Source organism: Triticum dicoccoides, chromosome 5A, assembly GCF_002162155.2.
Source record: "Triticum dicoccoides isolate Atlit2015 ecotype Zavitan chromosome 5A, WEW_v2.0, whole genome shotgun sequence".
In the NCBI taxonomy this organism is placed as follows: domain Eukaryota; kingdom Viridiplantae; phylum Streptophyta; class Magnoliopsida; order Poales; family Poaceae; genus Triticum; species Triticum dicoccoides.
The window spans coordinates 589930008-589953741 of NC_041388.1; the positions used below are offsets into that span (position 1 = coordinate 589930008).

The following is a 23734-nucleotide window of genomic DNA, read 5'->3' on the forward strand; positions in this document are numbered from 1 at the left end:
TCCTTTCCCCCTCCTAGTAGGAGTAGGAAAGAGGTCCTACTCCTACTAGGAGGAGGAGGACTCCTCCTTGGCGTGCCCTAGGGCCGGCCGGCCTCCTCCCTTGCTCCTTTATATACGGGGGCAGGGGGCACCCCTAGACACACAAGTTGATCCACATGATCATTTTCTTAGCCGTGTGCGGTGCCCCCTTCCACCATACTCCTCGATAATATTGTAGCGGTGCTTAGGCGAAGCCCTGCAACGGTAGAACATCAAGATCGTCACCACGCCGTCGTGCTGACGGAACTCTTCCCCGACACTTTGCTGGATCGGAGTCCGGGGATCGTCATCGAGCTGAACGTGTGCTAAAACTCGGAGGTGCCGTAGTTTCGGTGCTTGATCGGTCGGGCCGTGAAGACGTACGACTACATCAACCACGCTGTCATAAAGCTTCCGATGTCGGTCTACGAGGGTACGTAGATCACACTCTCCCCTCTCGTTAATATGCATCACCATGATCTTGTGTGTGCATAGGAATTTTTTTGAAATTACTACGTTCCCCAACACGACGATCGAATCTCGGGCAAGTAACATACTGGTGAACAAAGGGAATTGTATACGGGATTGCTTGAATCCTCGACATCGTGGTTCATCCGATGAGATCATCGTGGAACATGTGGGATCCAACATGGGTATCCAGATCCCGCTGTTGGTTATTGGCCGGAGAGTTGTCTTGGTCATGTCTGCATGATTCCCGAACATGTAGGGTCTACACACTTAAGGTCCGATGACGCTAGGGTTATAGGGAAAGTTTGTACGTGGTTACCGAATGTTGTTCGGAGTCCCGGATGAGATCCCAGACATCACGAGGAGTTCCGGAATGGTCCGGAGGTAAAGAATAATATATAGGAAGTGAGGTTTTGACCACGGGAAGTGTTTCGGGCGTCACCGGTAATGTACCGGGACCACAAGAGGGTTCGGGGGGTCCACCGGGAGGGGCCACCAGCCCCGGAGGCTTGCATGGGCCAAGAGTGGGAAGGGACCGGCCCCCGAGTGGGCTGGTGCGCCTCCCACCAGGGCCCAAGGCGCGGCTAGGGGGAGAAGGGGGAAACCCTAGGAGCAGATGGGCCTAAGGCCCACCCTAGGGCGCCCCCCCTCTCCCCCTCTTGGCCGCCCCCTCCATCCCATCTAGGGCTGCCGCCCCCCTAGGGGTGGGAACCCTAGAGGGGGCACACCCTCCTCCCCTCCTCCTATAAATAGTGGGGGTTTTGGGGTTGCCCAACACATGAGTCTCTCTCCCTCTTGGCGCAACCCTACCCCTCTCCCTCCTTGTCTCTTGCAGTGCTTGGCAAAGCCCTGCTGGCGTGCCACACTCCTCCACCATCACCACGCCGTCGTGCTGCTGCTGGACGGAGTCTTCCCCAACCTCTCCCTCTCTCCTTGCCGGATCAAGGCGCGGGAGTCGTCACCAGGCTGTATGTGTGTTGAACGCGGAGGCGCCGTTGTTCGGCGCTTAGATCGGAATCGACCGCGATCTGAATCGCTGCGTGTACAACTCCACCAATCGCGTTCTTGTAACACTTTCGCTTAGCGATCTTCAAGGGTATGAAGATGCACTCCCTCTCTCTCATTGCTAGTATCTCCTAGATTGATCTTGGTGACTCATAGGAAAATTTTGAATTATTGCTACGTTCCCCAACAGTGGTATCAGAGCTAGGTCTATGTGTAGATTCTATGCACGAGTAGAACACAAAGCAGTTGTGGGCGATGATTTGTTCAATTTGCTTACCGTTACTAGTCTTATCTTGATCCGGCGGCATTGTGGGATGAAGCGGCCCGGACCAACCTTACACGTACGCTTACGTGAGACTGGTTCCACTGACTGACATACACTTGATGTATAAGGTGGATGGCGGGTGTCTGTCTCTCCCACTTTAGTCGGATCGGATTCGATGAAAAGGGTCCTTATGGAGGGTAAATAGCAATTATCATATCACCGTTGTGGTTTTGCGTAGGTAAGAAACGTTCTTGCTAGAAACCCATAGCAGCCACGTAAAACATGCAACAACAATTAGAGGACGTCTAACTTGTTTTTGCAGGGTTTGCTATGTGATGTGATATGGCCAAAAGGATGTGATGAATGATATATGTGATGTATGAGATTGATCATGTTCTTGTAATAGGAATCACGACTTGCATGTCGATGAGTATGACAACCGGCAGGAGCCATAGGAGTTGTCTTAATTTATTTGTGACCTGCGTGTCAATGAAAACGCCATGTAATTACTTTACTTTATTGCTAACCGTTAGCCATAGTAGTAGAAGTAATAGTTGGCGAGGCAACTTCATAAAGACGCGATGATGGAGATCATGATGATGGAGATCATGGTGTCATGCCGGTGACGATGGTGTTCATGCCACGCCTCGAAGATGGAGATCAAAGGCGCAAGATGATATTGGCCATATCATGTCACTTTATGATTTGCATGTGATGTTTGTCATGTTTTTACATCTTATTTTCTTAGAACAACGGTAGCATAAATAAGACGATCCCTCATTAAAATTTCAAGAAAGTGTTCCCCCTGACTGTGCACCGTTGCGAAGGTTCGTTGTTTCGAAGCACCACGTGATGATCGGGTGTGATAAATTCTAACGTTCGCATACAATGGGTGTAAGCCATATTTACACATGCGAAACACTTAGGTTGACTTGACGAGCCTAGCATGTATAGACATGGCCTCGGAACACAAGAGACCGAAAGGTCGAACATGAGTCGTATAGTGGATACGATCAACATAAAGATGTTCACCGATGATGACTAGTCCGTCTCACGTGATGATCGGACACGGCCTAGTTGACTCGGATCATGTATCACTTAGATGACTAGAGGGATGTCTATCTAAGTGGGAGTTCATTGAATAATTTGATTAGATGAACTTAATTATCATGAACATAGTCAAAAGGTCTTTGCAAATTATGTCGTAGCTCACGCTTTGGTTCTACTGTTTTAGATATGTTCCTAGAGAAAATTTAGTTGAGAGTTGACAGTAGCAATTATGCGGACTGGGTCCGTGAACTGAGGATTGTCCTCATTGCTGCACAGAAGGGCTATGTCCTTAATGCACCGCTCAGTGTGTTGAACCTCGAGCGTCGTTTGTAGATGTTGGGAGACATCTGACATACACGTTTTGATGAATACGTGATAGTTCAGTGTGTAATACTAACAGTTTAGAATTGTGGCACCAAAGACGTTTTTGAAACGTCGTAGAACATATGAGATGTTCCAAAGACTGAAATTGGAATTTCAGACTAGTGCCCATGTCAAGAGGTATGAGACCTCTGACAAGTTTCTTAATCCTGCAAACTAAGGGAGAAAAGCTCAATCGTTGAGCATGTGCTCAGAGTCTGAGTACTACAATCGCTTGAATCGAGTGGGAGTTAATCTTCCAGATGAGATAGTGATGGTTCTCCATAGTCACTGCCACCAAGCTATTGGAGCTTCGTGATGAACTATAACATATCAGGGATACACATGATGATCCTTGAGCAACTCGCGATGTTTGACACCGCGAAAGTAGAAATCAAGAAGGAGCATCAATTATTGATGGTTAAACCACTAGTTTCAAGAAGGGAAAGGGAAAGAAGGGATACTTCATGAAACGGCAAATCAGTTGTTGCTCTAGTAAAGAAACCCAAGGTTGAACCCAAACCCGAGACTAAGTGCTTCTATAATGAGGGGAACGGTCACTGAATCAGAACTACCCTAGATACTCGGTAGATGAGAAGGCTGGCAAGGTCGACAGAAGTATAATGTGTACTTTACTAGTACTCCTAGTAGCACCAGGGTATTAAAATACCGGTTCAGATGCTAAGTGTTAGTAACTCGAAATAAAAGGCTACAGAATAAACGGAGACTAGCTGAAGGTGAGATGACGATATGTGTTGGAAGTGTTTCCAAGGTTGATGTGATCAAGCATCGCATGCTCCCTCTACCATAGATATTGGTGTTAAACCTAAATAATTGTTATTTGATGTTTGCAGAGACATGATTGGATTATGTTTATCGCAATACGGTTATTCATTTAAGGAGAATAATGGTTACTCTGTTTATTTGAATAATACCATCAATGGTATTGCACCTAAAATGATTGGTTTATTGAATCTCAATCGTAGTGATACACATGTTCATACCAAAAGTATAGGATAGTAATGATAGTACCACACACTTGTGGCACTGCCATTTGAGTCATGTTGGTATAAAACGCATGAAGAAGCTCCATGTTGATGGATCTTTGAACTCACTCGTTTTTGAAAAGATTGAGACATGCGAACCATGTCTATTGGTAGATATGCATGAAGAAACTCCATACAGATGGATCGTTTGGACTCACTTGATTTTGAATCACTTGAGACATGCAAATCATACCACATGGGCAAGATGACTGAAAGGCCTCGTTTTCAGTAAGATGGAACAAGAAAGCAACTTGTTGGAAGTAATACATTTTGATGTGTGCAGTCCAATGAGTGCTGAGGCACGCAGTGGATATCGTTATGTTCTTACTTCACAAATGATTTGAGTAGATGTTGAGTATATTTACTTGATGAAACACAAGTCTGAATTATTGAAAGGTTCAAGTAATTTCAGAGTGAAGTTGAAGATCGTCGTGACAAGATGATAAAATGTCTATGATATGATCATAGAGATGAATATCTGAGTTACGAGTTTGGCACACAATTAAGACATTGTGGAAATTGTTTCACAACTAATACCGCCTGGATCACCATAGTGTGATGGTGTGTCCGAACATCATAACTGCACCCTATTGTATATGGTGCATACCATGATGTCTCTTATCGAATTACCACTATCGTTTATGGGTTAGGCATTAGATACAACCGCATTCACTTTAAATAGGGCACCACACAATTCCGTTGAGACGACACCGTATGAACTATGGTTTAGAGAAACCTAAGTTGTCGTTTCTTATTGGGGCTGCAACGCTTATGTGAAAAAGTTTCAGGCTGATAAGCTCGAACCCAAAGCGGATAAATGCATCTTCATAGAATACCCAAAAATAGTTGGGCATACCTCCTATTTCAGATCCAGAGGCAAAAGTGATTGTTTCTAGAAACGGGTCCTTTCTCGAGGAAAAGTTTCTCTCGAAAGAATTAAGTGGGAGGATGGTGGAGACTTGATGAGGTTATTGAACCGTCACTTCAACTAGTGTGTAGCAGGGCACAGGAAGTTGTTCCTGTGGCACCTACACCAATTGAAGTGGAAGCTTGTGATAGTGATCATGAAACTTCGGATCAAGTCACTACCAAACCTCATAGGTCGACAAGGATGTGTACTACTTCAGAGTGGTACGTAATCCCGTCTTGGAAGTCATGTTGCTAGACAACAATGAACCTCCGAGCTATGGAGAAGCGATGGTGGGCCCAGATTTCGATGAATGGCTCGAGGCCATAAAATCCGAGAGAGGATCCATGTATAAAACAAAGTATAGACTTTGAAAGAACTACTTGATGATCGTAAGGTTGTTGGGTGCAGATGGATTTTAAAAGGAAGACGGGCAATGATGGTAAGTGTCACCATTAAGAAAGCTCGACTTGTCGTTAAGATGTTTCCCGACAAGTTCAAGGAGTTGATTACGATGAGACTTTCTCACTCGTAGCGATGCTAAGAGTCTGCTGGAATTATGTTAGCAGTTACTGCATTATTTATGAAATCTTGCAGATACGATGTCAAAACATTGTTTCCTCAACGTTTTTCTTGAGGAAAGGTTGTATGTGATACAACCAGAAGCTTTTGTCAATCCTGAAAGATGCTAACAAGTATGCAAAGCTCCAGCAATCCTTCTAAGGACTGGAGTAAGCATCTCAGAATTGGAATGTACGCTTTGATGAGATGATCAAAGATTTTGGGTTTATACAAAGTTTATGAGAAACTTGTATTTCCAAAGAAGTGAGTGGGAGCACTATAGAATTTTTGATGAGTATATGTTGTTAACATATTGTTGATCAGAAATGATGTAGAATTTCTGGAAAGCATGCAGGGTTATTTGAAAAGTGTTTTTCAATGAAAACCTGGATTAAGCTACTTGAACATTGAGCATCAAGATCTATAAGGATAGATCAAAAATGCTTAATAGTACTTTCAAATGAATACATACCGTGACAAGATTTTGAAGGAGTTCAAAATAGATCAGCAAAGAAGGAGTTCTTGGCTGTGTTACAAGGTGTGAGTATTGAGTAAGACTCAAGACCTGACCACGGCAGAAGACAGAGAAAGGACGAAGGTCGTCCCCTATGCTTTAGACGTAGGCTCTATAGTATGTTATGATGTGTACCACACCTGAAGTGTGCCTTGCCATGAGTCAGTCAAGGGGTACAAGAGTGATCCAGGAATGGATCACATGACAACGGTCGAACTTATCCTTAGTAACTAGTGGACTAAGGAATTTTCTTGATTATGGAGGTGGTAAAAGAGTTCGTCGTAAAGGGTTACGTCGATGCAAACTTTGACACTAATCTGGATGACTCTGAGTAGTAAACCGGATTCGTATAGTAGAGCAATTATTTGGAATAGCTCAAAGTAGCGCGTGGTAGCTGCATCTACAAGATGGCATAGAGATTTGCAAAGCACACATGGATCTAAAAGGTTCAGACCCATTGACTAATAAACCTCTCTCACAAGCAAGATATGAACAAACCCAATGGGTGTTGGATTCATTACAATCACATAGTGATGTGAACTAGATTATTGACTCTAGTGCAAGTGGGAGACTGTTGGAGATATGCCCTAGAGGCAATAATAAAATGGTTATTATTGTATTTCCTTGTTCATGATAATTGTCTATTGTTCATGCTATAACTGTATTAACCGGAAACCGTAATACATGTGTGAATACATAGACCATAACATGTCCCTAGTAAGCCTCTAGTTGACTAGCTCGTTGATCAATAGATGGTCATGGTTTCCTGACCATGGACATTGGATGTCATTGATAATGGGATCACATCATTAGGAGAATGATGTGATGGACAAGACCCAATCTTAAGCGTAGCACAAGATCGTGTAGTTAGTTTGCTAAAGCTTTTCTAATGTCAAGTATCATTTCCTTAGACCATGAGATTGTGCAACTCCCGGATACCGTAGGAATGCTTTGGGTGCACCAAACGTCACAACGTAACTGGGTGGCTATAAAGATGCACTACAGGTATCTCCGAAAGTGTCTGTTGGGTTGGCACGAATCGAGACTGGCATTTGTCACTCCGTATGACGGAGAGGTATCTCTGGGCCCACTCGGTAATGCATCATCATAATGAGCTCAATGTGACTAATGAGTTAGCCACCGGATCATGCATTACGAAATGAGTAAAGAGACTTGCCGGTAACGAGATTGAACGAGGTATTGGGATACCGACGATCGAATCTCGGGCAAGTAACATTACCGGTGAACAAAGGGAATTGTATACGGGATTGCTTGAATCCTCGACATCGTGGTTCATCCGATGAGATCATCGTGGAACATGTGGGATCCAACATGGGTATCCAGATTTCCCTGTTGGTTATTGGCCGGAGAGTTGTCTCGGTCATGTCTGCATGATTCCCGAACCCGTAGGGTCTACACACTTAAGGTCCGATGACGCTAGGGTTATAGGGAAAGTTTGTACGTGGTTACTGAATGTTGTTCGGAGTCCCGGATGAGATCCCAGACGTCACGAGGAGTTCCGGAATGGTCCGGAGGTAAAGAATAATATATAGGAAGTGAGGTTTTGACCACCGGAAGTGTTTCGGGCATCACTGGTAATGTACCGGGACCATAGGAGGGTTCGGGGGGTCCACTGGGAGGGGCCACCATCCCTGGAGGCTTGCATGGGCCAAGAGTGGGAAGGGACCAGCCCCTGAGTGGGCTGGTGCGCCTCTCACCAGGGCCCAAGGCGCAGCTAGGAGGAGAAGGGGGAAACCCTAGGCGCAGATGGGCCTAAGGCCCACCCTAGGGCGCGCCCCTCCCCTTCTTGGCCGCCCCCCTCCATCCCATCTAGGGCTGCCGCCCCCCTAGGGGTGGGAACCCTAGAGGGGGCGCACCCTCCTCCCCTCCTCCTATAAATAGTGGGGGTTTGGGGGCTGCTAAACACATGAGTCTCTCTTCCTCTTGGCGCAGCCCTACCCCTCTCCCTCCTCGTCTCTTGCAGTGCTTGGCGAAGCCCTGCTGGCATGCCATGCTCCTCCATCATCACCACGCCGTCGTGCTGCTGCTGGACGGAGTCTTCCCCAACCTCTCCATCTCTCCTTGCTGGATCAAGGCGCGGGAGACGTCACCGGGTTGTACATGTGTTGAACGCGGAGGCGCCGTTGTTCAGCGCTTAGATCGGAATCGACCGCGATCTGAATCGCTGCGTGTACGACTCCACCAACCTCGTTCTTGTAATGCTTCCGCTTAGCGATCTTCAAGGATATGAAGATGCACTCCCTCTCTCTCGTTGCTAGTATCTCCTAGATTGATCTTGGTGACTCGTAGGAAAATTTTGAATCATTGCTACGTTCCCCAACACTTCCAACAATCGTTGCGGAACATCAAGTGATGCTTTTCTCTATGTTGCATAAATAGATCAACATGCTTATGTATTCTCAGCATGTACGCATGTCTTGCCTGGGACATGTGAATGCCGAGAACCTATGAGACACTTTTGGTTCTAAGGCATGCTGATGTGAGAGAATATGCTGCTGTTATGTGTATGTGATGATATATTGATTCCAAGTCAATAGAATTATGTTGTTCATGTGAAGAACTGTTGCAAGATTAGATTTTTAACTGTTTTACACTATTTTAATTCAATATGGCAATCCCTTCCTATCAAACGTTGTTTTGTACATAGGAGGATTTGAAGGATGTATGGCTAGAGGGGGATTTGAGATTTCAAGGGGATTGGGTGAAAGAGGGGGATTTTTTCACCAAATCCTCTGGAATCCTCTCCTCCCAAAACCTCCACAATCCCTTGTTGTCAAACAAGGCCTAACGGAAATCTTAAGGTCGAGCGGTTCGACCAAGATTTCAGCTTGTCAATGAAGTTTCTCTCTCTTGCGCCATAAATTTTTCTAATCCTCATTTCGTTTTGTCGAAATTGTGTTGAAATGTGTGTATGACTACAATTAAACTTGGATCATGCGGAGGGTTAGGTGTGTGAGTCAAAAAAGTGTAACCCAGGGGGAAAACTCGTTGGGGCATGCAGGTGCGAAAGCACATACGTGTCCAGCCTGTCGGCTGCTCAATTGCCTCACGGTCCGCAAAGTTATTAGATCCCACGTGAGGACACAACAAGTTTAACTTATAGTTTTTGAAACCTGCATTTTTTATCGTTCGTTCATACTGAGTTTCAGCGGTCGAAACTTGACGAAATTTTAAAAACTCGTCAAAACATCGCAAAAGAAGATCTTATTTGAAATCCCTAGTCACAAAAAACACGCATGAGCAAACGAAACTTAATTTAGAATTTATTCAAACGATATGAAAAACTGAATACCAAAATGTCAAAGCTAAATCGAGCACATCCCTCGGAAGGGTATCCTAAGTTCGGTATCTTGAGACCATGATAATAAGGACACAAAGTTTATTCAGATTCAGGCTCTCAAGAGGAGATAAAAGCCTACATCCTGATTGTGCTTTATTGCGTTGGAGTGTATCGAGAGGACAAAGTACTAAGAGATTGTAATGTAAGAGCATCTACAGCCGGACTTGCCAAATTCGGCCCCTCAAACGCCCACGAACGCGCGTGGGCACTGACCGGGCACCCCTCAAATGTTGCGTCGCACATCCACATACCGCAAATTCTGATCCTCAAATCCATGTAGTCCATGCACGTCGATCATACTGTACAAACTGTCTGAATGCCAAAGTTTGAAAGAAATCAAAGCAAATCATTGTTCAACAAACCAGAGATGGCAAAATGAAATCAATGTTCGAGCATAACGGATGGCCTCGGATCACTGGCCGGGCGCCTGCTCCGAGCGGAAGGCGTCCTTCTCCAGGCGGAATGTGTCCTGCTCGTTTTGCTCTGCCTGCATCCGGGCAGCCTCCTCCGCGTGCAGCCGGTCTATGCTAAAATCTGATCGGACAAGAGCAAAGAAAACACATCGACTCTTGTTCAGTCATTCCGTCGAACATGTCGAGGGCAGCCCGGGCACTACCGATGCCCGTGCTCATTCGCGCCCGAACGAGCTGCGGCGAGTCACACACGTCGACCGCCAGCATCTGCGTGGTCGCAAATCTCTCCGGAATGGCCCAGCCGGCGGTCGGATCATCCTCTGTCCCAATCGGGTCGGACGGTGTAATTCGTGCGGGCGCTCGGAGGGAAGGGGTGCGGGGATCCGGCACAGAGAAGGAGACAACTGCTCCACCACGTCTGAACCTCCATGTGACGTCGCCGCTGCTTCCCTCTCTCGCTGCCGGCATTGCCGCAACTTGCGGGCGATGTTCTCCGCCTTGCAAGTCGTAGCCGATGAATTGACGTTGCCGACGGACGAGGCGGACTGCGTCTCCGTCGCGACGGTGTGGGTCGGGCTGGACGACATCTCTGGCGGTGGATAGGGACAGGAGGTGAGGGTTGAGAGCAAGGGTGGAGGATGGTGAGGGTCCGGGCGTGGGAAAGGTTGAAGGGCGGCGGGAGGAGGAGGAAGGGTATGGTGGATTTGGTGCAATTTGGATAGGGGTCGGGCTGTCGGGTCCAACATGAAGGGCGTGCCCCCGGGTGCACCCGGACGCCACTATATCTTCCCCATATTTGGGCTGGATATGGTGGTTGACGGTCAGCCTGGGCATTTGAGGCTCGTTTAAGGAGCCCGTCTGGGTCAAAACATTATGATCGGACAGTGACCGGGCGGCCCGCCCGGGCATATGAGGCGGGTTTGAGAGGTCCGGTTGTAGATACTCTAAATTGTATCTACGAGCCTCACCCATGTGTCCACCGTCCGTCGTCCACACCCGAACGAGTTGTGGCAAAGAAGACTCGCATAAGAGCAGCGGCCCCATGTTGATGTCAATGATTTAAGTCACTTGCCCGGCGACAATTGTCGTGGACTGCCTACCAAGCTGCTTGGCAACATAGTAGTACGCTGCCTTGTAATGCCCCGTCCATGGCGGCATCTGGACGGTGTGCGACACCAGCTGAGCTCCATGACCCTGGCCGCGACCTCCACCGTGTCTACGACCAGCACGTCCACCGCCACGGACGCCATCAGCACGCCCTCCACCGGTCTTCCGCTTCGCGAGCATTGCCTCCTTCGCGGCCTTCGCTTTGACGCAGCAATTTTACCGCGTCGCCGAGTTGATCTTCCGAGTGAGGGTGATGCTCAGATCCTCCTGCACCTCCACCACATCCATCTCCGCCAGGTCCTGGTCCGGTTCCATGCGGCGGCGGCGGTAGCGAAGAAGAAAGTCGGAGAAAAGAACGGAAATTGGATGGAGAGCGGGATGGAAGAAGAGAGTGGGGAATTTTGTCACAGAAACAACTCGGGATGCTACAAAAGGGCGGACACCGCCTTCCTTTTGGGTGGATCAATGGTGTAAGACAGTGGCGAAGCCACGTACAAGCTGGGTAGTCAATTGACTCCCTAACTTTTTGATAAAACTAGCATATAGGTGTAGGAATAGTGAAACAAATTTGTATAAATTCATATATTTGACTACATGATTTTAAATTGACTACACAAGACAACATTTCTGGCACCGTCACTAGTGTAAGAGTCCGATTTGTCTCAGTGTCCGGACTCTGACAAAGCCATCCATGTTTGGTTATAAAGTGCCGAAAAAAATACGTTCTGTGGACCTCCACTATGTCTACGACCAACACGCCCACCGCCACGGACGCCATCAGCACGCCCTCCACCATGTCTTGTGTCCCAATAAAGCAAGCACGCGATCGAGTCGTTCGGATCTGTCCCAATATTTAGAAGTTTGCCGATTAACTTTTCCAATCCAATGATATAAGGCGAAGTATCAAGTGAAAACTGAAATTCGGTGCAAATTTGGAAACTTCCATCGTGGGACCTTGGATCAATAGCGAGCGGCAGAGATCAAAGGTGGGAGCACTAACCAGCCACTTAACTCCATTTTTCACAGAACCCCCTCTTTCAGTAATTAGGTAACTCCCTGTCTTATTCTACCCGTTCCTATCCTTCCAAGTTCTAACTCAAATCTTGCCGCCGCCTCATCTGACCAATGCGACGACGGCGACCAGGCGAGCCCCCGCGCGATGGCGGGTGCTGCACCACGCAATGGTGATTCGGCGGCCTCAGCGCTACTTCAGGCAACGACCACCCGGCGCCCTCGGGGCTGCTCCGACGCGACGACGAGTCTGACGGCCTTGGCGCTGCCCGTCCTGCCCGTCCCACCCCAGTGCGATGGCAGCCCGCCGACCTTGGCGCTGCTTGCCCTTCGAAGCTGTTGGTCTGTATTTGCTGTCGTCCAAATTCTAGTGCAGCCAATTGGGTTGGGCTAGCTTTTGGTTAGCTGTTCATATTCAGTTCCTTAGCTGAATGAATGCTGCAGCGTGCAGCCTAAAGAAAAATTTAAGTTCCCCAAAAATCCACTATAAAGAAATCACAGAGTATTGGAGCAACAATAACAAGAGACCATCTATGAAGAAAGGCAGCAGATGGAAACCCCCAAATGAAGATTACCTGAAGATCAAGTGCTCTGTTTCAAGAAGCAAAATTTAAACTGACCTTTTATTTCAGTTCTGCTTTCTATTGTGTGATGACCCAAGTCTTGTAATTAAATTTTCATTGGCCGAGTGTAATCTCACCCTCGCCCCCAACTCTCAACCTTTGGAAATGTACTCTATCTTATAATGAAATGGTTCAGGCCGACGTAAGTCCGCCGTAGCTCCGTCAAAAAAAAAAGTCCAACTCTGTAATCTGTATCTTCGTTTTTGTTTGCTTTGGTCGTTGCAATTCTGTGTGGTGGCTTTCCCCTCATCTCCTATTCTAATATATTCACATACAACTCTTCGAATTTCTGATGTAATCAACGGATCTATGATTAGTACTCCTACATTACTAAGACCTCACGAGCCACAGTGTTACTTCCACTACCCGTGAACTGGAACATGTAGTTAGGAAAACGGCCACACATCACATTGGTCTCCCTGAGCTCTCATGGCACCATTTGCAGAGAGAAGCTTCAAGTATTTTTAGTTTGTCGATGACCAGCAAACAATCACATTCAAAAACTACAAGGAAGTTGCACAACTCCAGTACCTATTTTTTAATTGCACAGCTCCAGCACTAACTTTTTCTTTTTGCTGGTGTGCTCCAGCACCAACTGAACAGCAATTTTCCGTGCACAAGCTTCAACATATCCAGGTAAAGTACTTCAGAGAACAGAGTTTGTGCTGGACAATTCTTCAGAGAACTGCAAAATCAGTGTACAATTCTTCAGAGAACGACGTAGCGTGGGGGCAACCCGCGGCTGCCGAGTTGCCCTTCGAGGTTGCCACATCCGGACGCCGCTGTGCTTCCACCGTTACGGCGTCGCATGGAGCTCAGAGGTGCTGTTAGCGATGCGTGGCTGTGTCGCTCTACTTCACCTCCGGGGCTGCGCCGGCGAGCTCTTCGCCTCCTACGCAGTCCCAATCCCTTGCCGCAAGGTCCACGTCGTCGGTGAGGGAGGCTCCCTGGGCCGACGCCACGGGCACCCTCGCCAGCGCGTCCCTTGACTCGGCTTCTCGGGACTGCGCTCCCGCCGAGGGGAGCTTCGGCACGGTGCACGGCTGCGTCGCCGCAGTTGGGAGCCCCGTCAGCTATGCCCGCCTACCTCCGTGTCCGTGGCATTCACCGCGGCAACAGCGCCATGGTACGGGGCGAGTTAGGTTGGATACGGCCAAGTAATCTGCTAATCATTGAGATAAGAGGGGGTTTCTGCTAATTGACGTTTAAGTGGCCAGTTAGAATTCCCACCTTTGGTCTATGCCGTTCTTTGTAGATCTGATGGCTCACACGGCAAGTTTCCAGATTTTCACTGAAAATCAGTTTTCACTCGATACTTCGCCATGATATAATGCCAAGAGACTACTTCAAAAAACTTAACTGCAACAGAAACAAACTGGACTTTTTCTTACGGAAGAAATAAACTGAGGTGGTGCTAGCTATAGCATTATTGCACACGCCTCCGCATCCTGCACCCTCTTGATGCATCTCCTCTCCCGTGTTCGCAACCCAGAAAAAATAAAAGGGGCAACAGGGCCCACCTGTCAGCGCCACGACATCGAACATAAGGAAACTCGGGTCGACCGTTACTCGCGGAAGCCGTTGGCGTCGGGCACTTCCCCTCCATCCACTTCAAATTTCGAACCCTTCGCTCTCCCTCTCCGCCCCCAATCCGCCGCCGCCGCCTCCCCTCATAACCCCAACCCACCCCCCAAACCAACCCCAGCCCCACCCCCAACCCCGATCCATGGACGAGACCGGGAGGGCGGCGACCCCGATGGCGAGGAGATCCGCCTCCCCCAGCGCCACCCCCACCACCGTCACGCCCGGCTCCACCGCCTCCTCCTGCTCCTCCAACTCCGACCCCGCCGCGCGGACGCCCCCGCCCGCCTACCTCGTCCCCTGGGCGCGCGGGGCCGAGGGCGGCGGCAGGGGCTACTACCCCGGCTGCCGCAAGGACGCCAACTGCGCCTGCGAGATCTGCCTCGCCAGCATCAACGCCACGCGGGACCTCCTCCCGCCCGAGGCCGCCTCCGCGCGCCGCTGCTTCGCCGCCGCCGCAAGGGACCGCAGGCCCGGGACGCGCTCGCTCTTCCTCGCTACGCCCGGGTCCGCGGTCACCGAGCCGTGGACGCCGCCGCTGCGCTCCACCGCCAAGTCGAGGCGGGATGCGGCGGCGGCCGCCAAGGCCCGAAGGTCCTCGTCGCCCGACTGGGCGCTCTACGCGCTGACGGTTCTTGGGTTCTTGCTCCTGCTGTGGGTGGACACGGGCCTCGTCCCGGAGGTCGCCGCCAGGGGGTTCGGCCCCAAGCTGTCTTCGGACGCCGTCGCGCGGATGGGCCAGGAGGCGCGCCTTGCGCCTGCAGCTCTGGGCCACAAACTGCGCTCCTTGGAGCGAGGGGTCGGGCAGCTCGTCGGCGCCGACGGGATCTCCAACTGCAGCTCCAAGGATTCCGTCTGGCGACTCCAGCAGGTTCGCCGTTCTTGCGTGTCAGTCAACTAATTTGCTCTTGGCTGCAGAGACGGTTCTTCACTGACGAATTCTTTTCTTTCAGAATGATCAGCATTTGTTCCACTGGCGCTGCTCGCTATACAAGTCGGCGGCAGAGGAGGTCAGCGTCTGGGGGAGCCCTCTCCGGACCTCCGGCCTGCTCCCGTCTACGCTCTCCACACGGCACATCACCATCCTCTCCGGCAAGGTCACGGAGGTAATCGACATTCAGAATGTCCACTATCAATGCCAAGATTACTTCATCACCCGAACCACCAGCATCAGATAACTGAAATCCATGTCCGTCCGGTATCTGTTTGCAGTGGTCTGACGGGAGCGTATTGCCGACGGTGAGGGCGAGCAACGGGAGCTCCTGGAGCTACCGGGGCCGGAGGGCAGCGGCGGTGCTGCTGGAACCAGAGACGTGGGTGCTGGAGTACCAGAGGAGCGTGCTGTTCGAGGGCACACGGCTGCTGCCGGCCACGGTGGAGCTGCTGGCGTCCAGGTGCTCGACTATGGCGAAACGGGCGCGGCAGAAGTTGGCCAAGAAGCGGTTCTACGGCGGCGGGATCCAGGCGAAGCCGACTTGATCTGCAGCCAGGGTGATTTTAGCTTTAGGTTGGTTCATCTCATTTCCTGTGAGATTTGTAGGGATATCCCGTCTTCTTATGGTTGTAGTGATGTCTGCTGTCTGCTATTTCATCGGATTGCTCCCTGATCTGTGGCTGATCACAGTACCTCTAGTATGAATGCATAATGTTTGGAACATACAATCTGGTAAAATTTCAGGGAATTTTACTGGCATCGCTCAGACACGCTTTGGTCATGTTTGGAATATAGGAATTAAAAAAACACTGGAACAGAAAACCACAAGATATACAGTGGTATGTGACCAAGAACTACAGTTTTCTTCCAAAATCCCATTGGAATTTCAGAGGTTTTTGCTGCGCCTCAACGCATTTCGGGGAGAACCAACTAGCTCCCGGCTCGAGTGGCATTTCACCCCTAACCACAACTCATCCGCTGATTCTTCAACATCAGTCATAGATGCCCTAACAAAACTTTGTAAGAAGATATCGCGAGCAATAGTTGAGGATCGAATCTTGAATAGGTGCCCTAATAAGATTTTTTTTTCGTCTTATATTTTGATGAGGATGGAGTATTTCTCGAATCTTGAATCTGAGGGCCTCAATCTAAGGCCGGGCAATAGCCATTATCTAAAAAGAATACATCTTGAGAAATAGTTGAGGATCAAACTCTATCTCAAAATAATAATAAAATATGTTTTACTACCAACCACAAGCTTTATGTTAGGCACAATGCTCATACAGCAACTTATGAGCAAGAATTGCTCTATCAATCACCATCTACATTAGATATATCTTCTGAAACTTTTTTCATCTGAAACAACGCCTGAAACAACTCCAATACCTTACTATAAATTACCGAATTGGGAGGGGAGAAGCTATTTTCATCTGAAACAACGCCTCGAGGCCTTTGCGGATCGAAAATCAGGAAACCTGGTTTGGATAGAAAACATGGTTTACGCGAAGGATGACAGTGTCAAATGGGAACATAAAGACTAGTATGAGCATCGTTCCTATGATCCAAATGCCTCTAGGGGAAAAATTTCCTCATGTTTATAATCCTAAAGAAAATTGATGTTAATTCCTTTGTTCCAATGGGGCCTAAACATCTGCGTCCATTTGCTAGCAACTTTTGGCTGCCTAAACTTTACAAAATCTTGCTAAATCTCCGGTGCCCTAGCAATTGAACACACCTGATGACTGCAATCAGGAACAGGCTTATTCTGGCAGCAAATATTGGATGCAGTAGATTGGTTGTGGAGTCGGATTGTATGTGTGCTGTGGGCGTTATGTTGACTGGTGATCATTTTGGAGTGTAAGCAGCTTGCAATGGAATTTGCTAATGTTTCCTTTACTCACTGCTTCAGGGAAGCGAATGAGGCTGCCGATAGCTTAGCGAAAAACTCTTTTAGCACTAGATCTTCCACTTTATGGGATGATTCAATCACTGATTTCATTTCTCATGTTCTTGTAAACAATATGATTAACATTTGAGGAATAAACACTGTCAAAAACAAATTGTGTGGTTTGTTTGAGCAAATCCGTTCCTACATGCCATAGGAGTGAGGCCTTCTAAACGTTACCCCAAACATATACTAATACTATTAGGAGATGCATCAAAATCTCGTATCACAGCAGCTACATGAATGAATCCTACATAACTACAATTCCAAGATAAACATCACGGGAACTCGCAACTGAAACAACAAAATGCAGCAGTGTTTTTCTGGTTATAGCCTCCCTTTCCCAGGTTGCTGCTGTTGCAACTGCATGATGCAGAAAAAATAGCCTCCCCTTTTCCAGGTCGCCAAATTTTCCCAATCTCGCAGTTGCGACAGCAGCAACCTGTAACATGGTGGTGCTATCTTGTCGGAAAATCACAGAATAAACACAAATTACCAGCAGAATCATCACTGGACAGAATGTACGATTAAAGTCTGGAACTGGCAATTCAGATGTTGGGGGACTCTTCCTAGAACAGCAGCCTGACGGTGCGCCCTGGAGAGAGCAGCACCTTGTCGGAGACAGGTATACAACAGTACAACAGCACAAGAGACAACATACCCAATGTACAGTTCAGGGTAAACTATGGTATCTAAGTTCAAGCTAGTCAAACTTCGAGCTACTCCGCAGGTGGCGGCAACCCAAAGTGCTCCTTGATGTTCGCCGGTGCTTTCCGGAATCCATTGGAGATTTTGAGCATGGTCTGGAACTTCTCCTCCTCGCGCTTCACATGCTCCACTCGGTTAGTAATGTTGGAGAGAAGCACGCTGTAGCTTGAGATATCGGATACGGGGTTAGGATCTGCAAGCTGGGACCTGTCTGACTCAAGCTGCCGATACAGACTGAGGATATAATCTTTCTGAGAATAAAGCTTCTGCTCTGCCAGCCTGTATTCTGCTTCCTGAGATCTCTTCAGTTCTAGAAGGGAATTATCTATCTCATCCTCAAATTTGAGAGACATCCCAGTGTGATCACCAGTAATGAAAATTGGAACACTTTCGGCAGCCTTCTGCAGCTCATTATCAATCATTGGATCAGTCAGATATGGGTACTGTGGCTCAGCCCCTAGCACTGTGACACCAGCAATAGGTGGGGAACTTTCTTCTGCATGAGCCATAAGAAAAGAACCCAGTTATGGACAAGCAATGTGTGAAGCAACAACTGCAGAACACCAGAGATACAAACTGTTCTTTGAGTTCTACAACGTTCTGACACATGTCATAATTGAGGTTGTTGAAGATTACAATAAACATAGAGGTTAAATCATTTCTACATCAAAGAAGAAAGAACAGGTATGACAGAAAATACTAAAATCGGCAAGTTACAACTTACATAAGCTACCAAAGCATTACTTGTCCATAGTAAAATATGGTGCGTGTAGGCAAAACCTCAGATGGGTTTGAATATCATGATCCTACAATTTCTGCATAATCTACAGAGTTTTGGTTTATTGGAATTACATTGAACACCAGATGTCCTAACCATTACAACTAGGTTGGGACCTTTTATGATTATCTGAAATCCCACAAAAACATTTCGCCCTCAAAGTTCTCTTAATTGCACTAAACAATAAAGTTTACCTGCATTCAGTATTGGCATGCCATCACCGTCCTCCATATTCCATACTTCAGCAAGATCAACCCCATTATTCACCTGCATTAAACAATACACTATCAAACCATAGTCTTGGACTACTGAAAACAAAGTTGTACACCCATGCGCAGTATTAGCACCAATCAGAGGAGTGCTAGTACTAACCAAACCATGGTACCTAACTATCCTACTGAGATCTAATAAAATACATCACTCACCTTTTCCATCACTGATGCCATATAGTCCTCCAAACTTTTCGCTTGCAATTGTCTTGAACCACGCAAGATGCACAAGCCCATATTAAGGATTGGCTCAACCTCACTCTTCGATCCAAGAGAGCGACATGTTTCCAGCAGTTTCTCCACATGCATCATCAGGTTAGTTTTGTTGTCACACCGCCTGCAGTAATATTGCACATCCAACCCGATGCTTCCTCCAACAGTTCCAGCCATGAAAATCCTCAGAGCACAGTCAAGGTGGGCAAGATGCCCACAGATGTAGTTCTCTGCCACAACTGCCTCACACTTGATGTAACTATAACCTTCAAAGGAATTGTTAACAGCCTTGCCACAGAGAATGCAACAGCATGTACGACAGAAATCAGGATGTACGCAGCAGATGTCACAATTCCCTGCTGGTGATGATTCAATAAACCCTTCTTTCCCAAGATTGCACGCCTTATTCCGAGCCTTGCATGGTCCATCAGGATCCGCCAGGCCATCTTCAGGTTCAACGCGTTCCACTTGAAGAGCTCCTGCACACATTAAGGTGTTACAGAACTGCACAAAATGAACAATCTACATTGACATAACAGCAAATATGCAAATGCAATGATGCTTCTTTTTTTTTAGCATCAAGACAGACGAATCAGCCTATCAAATGAAGAAACTGTTTTCCCCCTTATGTCATGCCACTACGTTACTAGACAAATCCTCGCGCATTCTCCAGGTTACATATGAAGAAAACTAAAAAAGAAAAGTAAAGCAGAAGATTAATCCAGATGCTATGTTTAAATGACAGTCCTGGATGAGGAGAAATGATTTGCTTCCTTTTATCTGAGTTAGGATTGGGGGAAAAGCACCGCTTGAATGAAGAGAACAAAGCTCACCGTCACTTGGGTTGAGAGTGATAGGTAAGACAAGGGCGCGAGCAGAGCTCTGCGCAAGGGGAGGGACGGACGGAAAGCGCCACCGCTTCAATTGGTGGTGCCGCACAAAGTTGAAGGAGAAGGGAGCCATCAGTACAAGTGGTAGGCTGGAAGGAGATGTAAGAATTAGAGTGGTGGCTAGGGTTTAGGATTTGAGGAAGAGATAGGTTATACAGACAAATGGCTCCACCGCTCAGGGTGGACATGTTGGCAAGCAAGGGTGGGCCTAAGGAGAGGGCTATGAGGACTCTAGCCCAGGTCCAGGTCAAGTGCACACTGAGGAAAGATTGCTGAAATATACACAGCTCAGCAACCACTTAAGCCCAGCTCAGCCACCTCGTAATTTTCTGGGCCCAACAAGACATGTAAAAACAATATGGGATAAAAATTAATCCTGATACATGCACATACATAATAAAATCAAACATGTGCATCTATTGAAAATTAACTGAACTTAAAGAAATTCCTGGTTAGCCATAGACCTAAAAAAAGGACCGTTGTCAAATTTATATGGGTACAGCTAATAGGCTGCACAATAGAGATAATTGTACAAGAAGATTCAATTCATAATAGCGACTGCAGATGTGGAATGCGTAACAACACGTCTGTGTGACCCTCATACTCATTATCTTCATTCTTTCCCATGTAATTCCATAGGTAATGTTGCCGAATCATGTTGTTATCCTTTATATACAGTCAAATGTCGTGTCAATGGATTATCTTGTTAGTAAGAGGTCCGCTAAGTGGTAAATAACAAAGTTAATGGTGAAGATTCAATGAAGCATAGAAGTATGGGCTGGACATGCATAGGATGGAGCTGCTGCAACAAGCTAGTTGTAACAGAGCCGTATACAGTTGCAGGAAAACAACGGACTTCACTTATGAAACAAACCACCGAAAACATAAAGATATAAAATAAAAGCTAATACTGACATACAAGAACCGAGGTAAATAGTGTGTACATTCAAGGAAGTTATTTAGTAGATACAAGTAAAGAGAATAAAGAACCTCGCACCCCAGGTATGTATAGTAACTAGTGCTACCAAGTTAAATTTCTTCCAAAAGTAAGTCACACAGGTGGCCAAACATTAAAAAAAAGGAACAGCATGGAAGAAATTGCTCTGGAGTGGTAAAAATCATATGTATTGATTTACAGAAGCACCCATTACTCATTAGATGCTACACGCTACAGTGGTTTTAAAGTCTAACCTCTATGAATCCCGCCTTCTGCAGCAGGGATCTTCCATATGAACATAGAGAAAAATGTGCTAGGATCAACATCTGGAAAGTTGCTCTTGATAAACTCTCCAACTTTTAGTCTACTTGTGAATGTCGTCTTTTTACCAGTAGCATCACGAAAACGCGAGGGTGGAGCAAGATATCTGTACAAAGTTAAATCCACAACGTAAGTCAATATGCTAAAGCTAAATTGAGAAATTAACCCTCTATAAATTTATGCATTTTTTGCTTGGGCAAGACTATTAAAATTCGGCCTATTGAGGCCTTGATAAAAGCATTTACCTGTCCACCCAGTGCCCACCTGCAGCAATTCTGCTCCCCACTTTCCATTGCCACTGATCTCCAGGAGACGGCCAATTTTCAGGAGCATAGGGCAAACCCTTGCCATATGCATTACCATGAACAGGTATGGCAACAAGGCCATTCTCGCTTTTGCACAATTCTGATAAATCGAGTTCCCCAATTATGTTATTTTCTGCTACCACAGCACCAGGCAGCTGAAAGAAACAAGAATCTAATCAATGCACAGCTCAAATTCTACTTAACTCAGGAGATATTAAGATATACATTTCCCAAGAAATCACGTTAAGAAAATGCTTGAAATTCATACATTGGAGAAAAGGAAGTTCCATTTCATTTACCACTAGGACATATTTACGGTGGTTCGGATTTCTTAATACAATAGCTTTTTCCCCATATAAAGTTGAGACATACTATAACACTCACTCCATTAAGATTAATACAAATACAATGGAAGCAAGTAAGTTGTTATTCATGGCCTTAAGGTTATGTAAGTGTATCACTCTGCCGAACAATACTGGTGAAATTTCATTTCTAGGAGCAAAGGGCGAACTCATTCACAAATAGAAAGTGCCATGGGAGAATCCTAATTACCAAGTATATTCAAATATAGAAACACAAACAGGCCGATTCAGATAGCTACCTTGCCCGGGTAAATAGGTTGACAAATTAACAACTTGTTGTACAAGCAGGCAACTGTACCAGAATGGCACAAGAACATGTAGATTATGAGAGAAGTCACACCATAAAGCTAAAAGGCGTAACTTATTGTGCTTCAATTTATCCATGTTCTGATATTCCCATAAGCATCCAGTGAGCAAACGACCCTGATTCAACTCCTGCTCGGTCCTAGCCAACTTTGGCACATTTGCTGTTTGGCAAATCATGGCTTGCCATATTAACTACGGCAACCGAATCACAAGTCACACAATAGTGGCATCTGAATTTAAGACATGCAGGTCATAACGCTAAGGAAACATGGTAGACCACAAATCTACCGATGAAGCAAACATTTGTGGTTTGCCTAAGAAAGTGATAACCTAAAGTTAGGCACTGCGACCAACACCATGGTAAGCTTGCTTTGATCAGCAACCATAACAAAATAACATGCACTATTTGGTTGAAAACTATTAAGCTTCAAGGATCGATACCTCATTTTTATCCATTACTTGATTTGAACCTTGGACGATTGCTAACTCAAAGCCATTTGATGACGTCTGCTGACGTTGAGGTCTATCCTTTGGTGGTTCTATTCGCGCCTTTTTTTTCGAAGGACCTTTCGAGTTCTCAGAAGCTGGAGGTGCCCTATCCTTACCAAATAACTCCAATAACCTATCGTAATGGTCAATAGTCTTCGTCATCCATTTCTTGGCTTCTGGCTTTCTCTACAAGATCACAGCAAAAAAAAATTACATCAGGTCAGCAAAACGCAACACATATATACATTTGATTGGTGGCACGCAGACCTCAATGAATTCCCTCCAGACTTGAGGGTCGGCGTGGAACCTCCGGGTCGCTGGGTTCCATTTAATCCCGCTCTGCTTATCGAAAAGGTTCTCGCACTCATGGAACATGTCCTTGACATGCTTGAGACGGTTCTTGATGTTGGACCTGTCGATCACCACCCCGAACCTCTCGCCGACCCCGGTGATGACGCTTTCATAGGCGCCCGTCAAGAACCTGCCCTCGGCACTCCTGTTCCCAATGTCCTGCTGGTGCATGAGCGCATCGATGAGATACTCGTTCATCTCCTCGGTCCAAATCACCATATCCCTGCCGTGCGGCCTGGAGGCAGACCCTCCATTGCTGCCGCCGGAGCCGAACTGGTTGGTGGAGATACTGGTCATCTCCCCAGGTCCCGACCCCAGCGGAACCCCTCCGACGACCCCTGGCACCAGGGGCGGATCTAGACGGCGTGCCGGGCGCGCAGCGGCTGAAACAGAAGTCGTGAGGTTCAGTGGGACTTATTAACCGGTCGCTGGATAAAATCAAACCCCACACCAAGAAACGAATGAACAAGGACCGCGTACGGGGTATAGACGGCAGGAACGCGACGCGCCGACGAGGAAGAACGGGAGAGAACGGGAACGGCGAGGGCGGGCGGGGCTGAGGCGGTCGGCGGGCGGGCGGGCGGAATTGGGGCGGGCGGCGGGCGACTCTAAGGCGGCGGATGTAGGGCACGGCGG

The 23734-nt window shown here is 47.3% G+C and overlaps 2 protein-coding genes across 3 annotated transcripts; one reads left to right on the plus strand and one right to left on the minus strand.

Annotated features, from left to right (window-relative positions):
- The first annotated feature begins 14398 nt into the window (after positions 1–14398).
- LOC119303119 lies at positions 14399–15983 on the plus strand. Its single transcript, XM_037580207.1, has 3 exons — positions 14399–15161; positions 15244–15396; positions 15503–15983. The coding sequence occupies exons 1-3, from the start codon at positions 14436–14438 to the stop codon at positions 15767–15769; spliced, it is 1146 nt and encodes a 381-aa protein (XP_037436104.1). The 5' UTR covers positions 14399–14435; the 3' UTR covers positions 15770–15983.
- A 1655-nt stretch (positions 15984–17638) lies between these two features.
- LOC119303120 lies at positions 17639–23712 on the minus strand. Of its 2 annotated transcripts, XM_037580208.1 has the most exons (8): positions 23579–23712; positions 23015–23481; positions 22700–22933; positions 21531–21745; positions 21219–21391; positions 19081–19616; positions 18850–18922; positions 17889–18373 (listed from the first exon to the last, which is right to left on the minus strand). In XM_037580208.1, exons 2-8 carry the CDS (start codon positions 23393–23395, stop codon positions 17889–17891), a joined length of 2097 nt encoding a protein of 698 aa, XP_037436105.1. In that variant the 5' UTR covers positions 23396–23481; positions 23579–23712. The 2 variants fall into 2 exon arrangements, with proteins under 2 accessions (XP_037436106.1, XP_037436105.1); XM_037580209.1 differs by lacking the exon at positions 23579–23712 and having other exon boundaries at positions 17639–18373; positions 23015–23395.
- Positions 23713–23734: the final 22 nt, after the last annotated feature.

Excerpts from the sequence above, each read along its gene's own strand:
- LOC119303119 (XM_037580207.1), top strand. The coding sequence starts at position 14,436 with ATGGACGAGACCGGGAGGGCGGCGACCCCGATGGCGAGGAGATCCGCC. Across the intron at positions 15,162-15,243 it reads CCGTCTGGCGACTCCAGCAG|AATGATCAGCATTTGTTCCA; the intron begins GTTCGCCGTTCT and ends CTTTTCTTTCAG. Across the intron at positions 15,397-15,502 it reads TCTCCGGCAAGGTCACGGAG|TGGTCTGACGGGAGCGTATT; the intron begins GTAATCGACATT and ends ATCTGTTTGCAG.
- LOC119303120 (XM_037580209.1), bottom strand. The coding sequence starts at position 23,395 with ATGACCAGTATCTCCACCAACCAGTTCGGCTCCGGCGGCAGCAATGGA. Across the intron at positions 22,934-23,014 it reads TCTGGAGGGAATTCATTGAG|AGAAAGCCAGAAGCCAAGAA; the intron begins GTCTGCGTGCCA and ends GTGATCTTGTAG. Across the intron at positions 21,392-21,530 it reads GGTGGGCACTGGGTGGACAG|ATATCTTGCTCCACCCTCGC; the intron begins GTAAATGCTTTT and ends AACTTTGTACAG.